We start from the raw sequence: 8,385 nt of genomic DNA on the forward strand, positions 1-8,385 counted from the left end.
CATATTCAGATTTAACGTTTTCCTATTGCTCTCCTCAATGCCCCTTTCATATCATTGTTTCTCAAGCTATAGATAAATGGATTTACCATGGGCGTCACAACAATGTATACCACTGCAACCACTTTATCCTTTTCCGGAGAGTAGGCTGACGAAGGCCTTATGTACATAACTATAATAGTTCCATATAATAAGGTAACCACAGTCAGATGGGATGAACAGGTTGAGAAAGCCTTGCGCCTCCCCTCTGCAGAAGGCATTCTCAGAATAGTCAGGATAATGCGACAATAAGAGAACACAATGGCAAGAAAAGGTGCCATAAGACAGAAGGGCACCTCAATGAAGAGCATGACTTCATTAAGGAAAGTATCAGTACAAGACAGTTTGTACAGTGCAGTCATATCACAAAAGAAATGGTTAATGATATTGGACCCACAGAATGATAGTCTAAGAATCATAAGAGTATGTAAAATGGACTTTAGAAACCCTCCGACAAAGGACCCAATTGCTAGTTGATAGCATAGTCTCTGATTCATCACCATTGCATACTGCAAAGGAGAACAAATGGCCACCAAGCGGTCATATGCCATTGCCGCTAAAAGAAAACACTCTGCACCTGCCAAAAATATTAAGAAAAACAATTGGGTTAGGCAGCCAGGGTACGAGATGCTTCTTCTTTCAGAGAGGAGGTTTTTCATTGTGTTCGGAACAGTCGTTGTTATGAAACTAATATCCAGCATAGACAAAAGACTAAGAAAGAAGTACATGGGTGTGTGGAGCCGAGAATCAAGATAAATGGCAGCAATAATAAGACCATTTCCAATTAAGGCAGTCAAATACATAGCCAGGAACACCACAAAGAGGATGATGCGCTGCTCCTGGTGGGATGCAAGAGAGGTGAGAATAAAGTTGGATACAGCAGTGTGATTTTCTTTCTCCATCAAATATTTATACAATCCAGGAAGTCAATCTGTGAATACCAGAAGAAAAGGAAAATGAGCATCTGAAAAGCACCTTTTCTTATTCTTTGTTTCTTTCATTCTATTTTTTTTATTTGAACCATAAAGAATATTTGGATACCAAAAGTCAGATCTGTCACTAAAATTGATCATTTCTAAAAGTTAGTGGGCCAGATATTCAAAAGATGTATGCTTTTAACATTGAGATTTATACTCATAAATTGGCCTTTTTGAAAATTTATTAGGGCTGAATGCATAACTTTATACTCAAACTGCCCGATATTCAAAATGATTTAATCTGGAAGAGGAGGCTCCTGACTAGTTAAATTGCTTGTGCCTGCCTAATCACTGATATTCAGTGCCACTGATTATCACCACTAACTGCCCCTGCATTGTCCGGTTAGTACCGGGATAGTGTATGGGTGGAGTTTGGGCAGATAGTGGGAGGAGAGTGTACTTAACCATTAGCAGCAACATCCAGACCATTAGCTAGCTAAATCAGCAGCTAAAGTTAGGAAAGCAAAAAGGCTATCCTAATTTTAGCCACGGGGCTAACCTGGCATTGGTATGAATATTGGCCGGTGCCCTGTTAACTTCTGAGTAGTGGCAAGGGGGGATTTTGCGTACCACCATTCTGATTCCACACCCTCCCCCTGAAAACAAAAATAACCCCAGCATCAGTCCTTCCCTCTATGCCCTTTGGCTCTCTAGGTCTATCTGGAATCTCCCTGGTGGTCTAGAGGGTCATACAGACAGGAGCAACGTCAACTACTTAGGCAGTCTTACTAGAGGTCACAAAGGCCATTTTGAGGCTAGATCTGCAATGAGCAGGAGCAAGTGGGCATTAGGACCTCTTAGACCACCATGGAAATTCAAGATAGGCCCGGGGGGGGGGTTGAGTTAAGATTATTATTGTCTTCAGGAGGGGGGAAGGAAATGAATCAGGACTAGAGGAAAGGGAAGGGTATCGGAAGGGGGGTGATGACTGATTCATCTCATGCAGGTCATGGCCAATATTCATCTAGGGCTTTCTTTGATGTCTTATGTGGTTCCCAGCTGAATATTAGCCTGGCCCCGCATAAGCTCTGGTGACCAGCATATTTTGAATTAGACTTGGATATTTAGTGCTGGTGCATGGACATGGCCCAACGTTGAATATCCAAGGCTAAATCTGCCTGTGGCAGTCACCATTTAAAAATATATTGACCGTTGTGGGCTGCATATTAACTGGAAATTTTCACTAAACCCCTAAATTTAGAAGCATAAAAGTGGATGACAACAGGAACAAATTTAGGTGGTGGTGGTGGTGAGAAGTTAAAGGATAAATATTTAGCATTTTTTTTGCATTGAATATCTGGGTTTGTGAGGTCAGCTATCCCTAATTCAGTTAAGTGATATTCAGCAATTAACCACCTAAGTGAAACCAGCAGGATTTTATGTGGTCCAGTGAACTTAGATATCCTTTGATTAAGCTGCATTATGTGCTAGCATGCTCCTAATGCAGCTAAAAATGGAGTACGATGGGACATGCTGTGTGCATGCTAATCAAGGGCTAAAAAATGTTTCGATTTTTTTGAGGGACCATGTCAGGGGTAGTGATTGGGCTTCTTGCATCAACCAGTTAGTGCATCTACATTACCGCAAGCTAACCAGTGAGCGCACGGATACTGCATGAGCCTTTATTACCTACCACATGGATTGCAATAAGGGCTCATGTGGTAACTTCTAAAAATGGCCACACGCTAATGGCAACATTAGACCATGGACACTAATATAAGAAAAACAGATAATAGGCCATAGGCTGTGGTAAAAATAATCTTAATGCCCAGGAAAGGCACACATAAGAGCACACTAAGGCCATTTTTTAACGCAGTTTTGTACAAGGACCTCTTAGGCAGCTAAGGGCTGAATATTGCATTTAATCAGTGGCGTTCCTAGGGGGGCTGACACCCGGGGTGGATCGCTGATGCGCCCCACCCCCCGGGTGCAACGCCCCCCCGGAACAGCACCACGCCCACCCTGGCGAAAGAACCCCCCGATCCCCCAGCGAAAGAACCCCCCCTGGGTGCACGCCGCTGGGGTGGGGGGGCCGCGCGCCTGCCGGCTCTTCGTTTTCATGCTCCCTCTGCCCCAGAACAGGAAGTAACCTGTTCCAGGGCAAAGGGAGCATGAAAACGAAGAGCCAACAGGCACGCGGCACCCCACCAGCGGTGTGCACCCAGGGCAGACCGCCCCCACCGCCCCCCCCCCCTTGGTACGCCACTGCATTTAATCACAAAAGTGATGACTCCACCTGCGAACCACTACTACTACTACTACTACTTATCATTTCTAAAGTGCTACTAGATGTACGCAGCGCTGAGAAATGGAGTAAGGAGTGAGGATGGACTCATCATTGTTGAAAATCAGTTTGAGTTTTTAAATTTCACATACTCGCACGGATCACAGCTTCTGGCTACAAACTGAGTAACGGAGCAGTCATACAAGCACCAGCCCGCAGCTAAGTACCCATTGTTTGAAATTAATATGCATTTTTACATCTAGTCTCATGGAGGAGGCAGGGAGGGCTGAAGTGCAAAGATGCTTGTGAAACATATCATTACTTTTGTTGACTAGCCAGAGGGATAAGTCATTTACTGAGCACTTCTATCACCACTAAAATAGAGTATTCACCTTGATATTCACAGCAATAAAAAAAAGTAAAAAAGCGATAGGTATTGTTGGAGTTAAGCGGTTTCTATGTAGTACATCATTTAACATATGACAAAACACACAAGTGGAAGTCACCAAAAGCTCAAATGTTCAAGACTGTGTATAAAAGTCAAAAGGCTAAAAATAATGATGTCCATCATATTTATTCATCCATAAGTGATTAAACCTGAGGTTCTAGACCAAAGGAAATACCCATCAGCCTGTTTTAGCTACCATTTATTTCCCTATGTGCTCTAGTCTTGTAATGATTACTATCAAACTACCCCTTTTATCATTACTTACTCATAATCCTGACATTTGTGGTAACAACCATCAACCTATCTTCCCCTGTCATTTCAAATCCACATTCTCTACACCTGTCCTATCTTCCCTCACTACCAGCTACCAATATTTAACACACCTTTCTTTTGCTCCTATAATATGGAGCTGGAATTGCATCATTATTAGCAAGTAATGAATTGTAAAAGAATGCAACAGGAAAAGCCTCCATGTTGGCTGCCCATCCACTACTTTGTAAGTACTTATAACAATATAAAATGAATAACCTCAAACTTAGTAAATATCATGTTGTGATTCATCTTATAAACTCAGAATAAAAATAGATAGTAGTGCATAAACTTCTAATACTTTACAGTGTATGACTTTCAAAATCATTGCATAGTCCTTGTAGAATCTTTATTTATTTATTTATTTATTTATTGTATTTAGTGGATAAGGTACTGAAGACAAAGATGGCTACAGCACTAAGGAAACCACCACCTCAATAAATTAGACTGGCACGACATAACTTGGCTGACCTGGCCAGCCGCCATTGCCTTAGATTTAAGGGCATTTTCTTGTGAGGGGAATGGGATGGTGAGGGTAGAAATCATAACAGAAGGGGTGATTTGTAGCAGGAGTGGAAGGAAATAATGTCATTGGTGATTGGCATTAAGAAACAAGCCTCTCTTAGCTTAGGGGAAAATCTCTTTCAACAGAGTCAACTTTTTTTAAACACTTTTACCACAAAAGACTCCAGATATTATAAACCAATTTCTCTTTATTGACAGTTCAGTGTCAAATAACAATGCTCTATAATGTTATAACATTTACTCATTCACTCACATGCATACGTCAGACACCCTTCAAATCTATTGATTACTATACTAACAGTGAACCTATGATATTATTATACAGTCTAACACAATACTGCCAAAAATACCATACATTCATTTAAACCTGGTATTTAAATCGGGTCTTGATCCAGCATGCTAGTTGAAATAATGTCCGCCACTCGGTCCTTCGTTTGTGGCACTCAAACTAACACCAGTCATTGGATCCAATAGACTCGAATACAACGTGAGTATTTCTCAAGTTGATAACTCCCAATGCTTTCATGATGTGATAACATCGGCAGTAGAGCAAAGTCAGGTGACTGATGAAATGCATCCATAGCAATTACCACTTCAAATAACCGGTTTTGTTTTGGACCGCATTTTGTTCTCCTTCGTCAGGAGGAACCAAAGCTGTAACAATGTTAACTTCCATCAGCTATATTATGTCTAATTTAATTAAGTGTTACAATCTGTAATCATGAAATTTCCACTTACTGATAATACTATACAAGGCCGCACGTCTGTATGGTACCCAGCCGGGCTTCCGCCCGAGGATCGCACCACCGACATCCGCTGTACGCCCATGATGTCACTTCCATACTTAAATACTATACTGAAACCAGACATGCCCATAGTGATGAGCAGCGGTATGCCTACACCCATTCAACCTCCAAATTGAGGCCATGGGGTGCCACCATGCCCCATGTATAAAGCAGCGGTACGCTGCTCAATCAACTGTAAACAAGCGCTAATATCCCCACCCCTATTAGTGGGTGAAATTTGTGTCAGCACAACACAGCGGAGTTGGTCAATGGTATGATTATATTCCTGCCAGTGAGACACCAACAGATTATCACTTTTATTGAGGCGTAAATTGCTTACATGCTCTGCCAAACGATTCTTTAACTGTCTCTTCATGTGCCCTATGTAATACAATGCACATGGACACCAAATACAATAAATTACACATTCGCTGGTGCATGAAGTATTATGCCTAAAAAAAAAAAAATTTATTGCTATGAGGAATAGCAATCACGCTGGTGTCTACAGAATAGTGGCAATATACACACTTCCCACATGGGAAGTGTCTGCCCATATTCAGCTGTTGTTTAGGTCGTTTAAGCAACTCCCCTATGTTAGCTTGTTGGGCGTACGCAACCTTCGGGTGTTCCCTGAACTCTGGGTGAACAGAAAGAACATGCCAGTATCTGTGGATGCTAGAAGAAATGCCCGCTGCTCTATATGAAAAAGGAATGACACATGCAACAGTGCTGCAAGAGGAGCCCTGGCCAGAATAAAATAACCAAGGACGATAGGCGTATAAGGCCCTCTTATATGCACTCCGTATAACCTGCATAGGGTACCCCCGACTTAAAAATCTTTCCATCATGTCACATGCCTGAATCTTAAATTCACCAATAGAAGAACACAACCTACGCAACCTCAAGAATTGACTGACAGGAACACCCTTCTTTAGAGCCTTGTGATGAAAGCTCTGATAGTGTAGAAGGGTGTTCCTGTCAGTGGGCTTACGATAGATGGTGGTTCTAATAATTTTAATATCCAAAAAATCAAGTACATGAGAATCCATTCTGGAGGTAAACTTGATATTAATATCCACTATTAAGGGACTCCATGAAGACATTCAGAGCACCTAGAGGGCCAGGCCAAAACAGGATAACGTCATCAATATACCTTTTCCACATGACGATGTGACGATACCACCTGGAAGTGTATACGAAATTCCTCTCAAACTGAGTCATGTACAGACAAGCCAGGGAGGGCGCGATGGTAGCTCCCATCGTTACTCCCTGAGTCTGTACATAGAACTGATCACAAAACTGAAAGTAATTGTAACCAATAACAAGCGTCAATAGTCTTTTCAAGACCTTAATTTTAGGAGAGGGAAGTTGCAATTCAATCAGGTGGTCGCACGCTAGCTGTATAGCCTTGGTTTGAGGAATATTAGTATAAAGAGCTGTGACATCCATGCTTACAAGTGCCAATCATATTCTGGATTGGTGAAGGAAAGTTTTGGCAGGAAGAAGAGGCTTTTTGAGAGGGAGCTTGAGAGTGGACGGGTTTCGACCCACCCATCCACCTACTCTCTGTTTTGGGTTTTAGGGTGTTATGGTATATGATGACTAGCGGGTTCAAAGGTTCATTTTGTGGGAGTGGTGAGTAGGAGGGGATGTCGCAGCGGAGTGGATTTTGCCATCCTCATTTGAAAAGGTTCCTTGAGGCATTGAAAGAGTAGCTTTTACTTCAGTTCATGTACTGCTGGTTTTAACTCATGGTAGATATTAGCATGGGTCTGGTCTCATGTCTACCACATCGTTGAACCCTAATAAAAGATATTTATAGTTTTACTTACTGGGAATAATTAAACTCCACTCAACTGCGACATCCCCTCTCACTCACTACTCCAACAAAATGAATCTTTGAACCTGCTAGTCACCATGCACCATAACATGTACCCAAACAATGACTTGTGGTATCATTAAATCATGCTAACTCCATGGAGCCTCCTTCCCAGATTTTACAACGCAATTTACTGAATCTAGTCTTAGATGAGTAAAGTCCTTCTAAGCCAGGAATGTATGGCCTACCTACTAAAAATGATAATGTATTTTCCATATTTTGTCATTACGCATAATAAAATTAAAATTAATATTTAAAAGAAGTTTCATTTTTGCTATAGCTGATATTTTTTTACCCCCGTGTAAACTTGAGAGAATCTCTTGATAAAGACAGTTAATAAATCCCAGTATTACATAGACAAATAAATAAATATGACAGGTACCATTACCAGTGCAACCCATTTCCTACCCCCATGGTCTGATCCCCCATCCCCCGATACTCCACTTCCAATCTGCTCTCTTGCTCTGATTCCCTGGATTCTCCAGCACTACACCCTTAGACATTAGAGATTGAATTTATGGTTTTGAAAAAAGTTGAAAACCTATTTCTTTCAGCGACTCTTGATGGAGTAGATTATGTTTCTACAAAATGCCTTTCTTTTTGTTAAGTTGTACATTTTCTAGAAATATTTTAGCATCCTAAAAATTGTCATCTGCATTAAACCATAACAATAGCTATTCGCAGAATATAAGCTTTGTATTCTACTGCATCAAACATTGTGGGCTGAATCTAAGCTCAATATTCATTACCCAGCAGACAGAACCTGGACCAACTTCGAGATATTATCGAAGGATCTCACCTCCCGAATGTTCAAAAGACATTAGACATAATTGCACCACTTCAAAAAAGAACTACATGTAGACAAAACTTAATACCTTGGTTCAATGAAAAACTGAAATCACTGAAAACACATGTTAGGAGATTAGAACGAGCATGGAAAAAAATGAAAGATGAACACACACTTAATGCATGGAAACAACTACAAAGGAAATACAAATACTCAATAAGACAAACCAAACGGACATACTACAAAACCAAAATAGGACCAGACTACAAAGACGCACATAAACTCTACCAACTCGTGAACAAGTTAATAGACACCACACCGGTGACCATGACCAGCACAGACATACCATTGGCAGACAACTTTGCCAAATACTTCAATGAGAAAATTATAAAACTACGATCCACACTACCACTTA

General features: G+C 41.1%; 1 protein-coding gene across 1 annotated transcript; it reads right to left on the reverse strand.

The window, feature by feature from the left end:
- Positions 1-11: 11 nt before the first annotated feature.
- LOC115462375 (olfactory receptor-like protein DTMT) lies at positions 12-938 on the reverse strand. Its single transcript, XM_030192383.1, has one exon. The coding sequence runs from the start codon at positions 936-938 to the stop codon at positions 12-14; it is 927 nt and encodes a 308-aa protein (XP_030048243.1).
- Positions 939-8,385: the final 7,447 nt, after the last annotated feature.

The sequence above is a fragment of the Microcaecilia unicolor genome, chromosome 2, assembly GCF_901765095.1.
Source record: "Microcaecilia unicolor chromosome 2, aMicUni1.1, whole genome shotgun sequence".
Taxonomy (NCBI): Eukaryota; Metazoa; Chordata; class Amphibia; order Gymnophiona; family Siphonopidae; genus Microcaecilia; species Microcaecilia unicolor.

What these genes read in the sequence shown, in the direction of transcription:
- LOC115462375 (XM_030192383.1), bottom strand. Translation starts at nt 938, where the DNA reads ATGGAGAAAGAAAATCACACTGCTGTATCCAACTTTATTCTCACCTCT.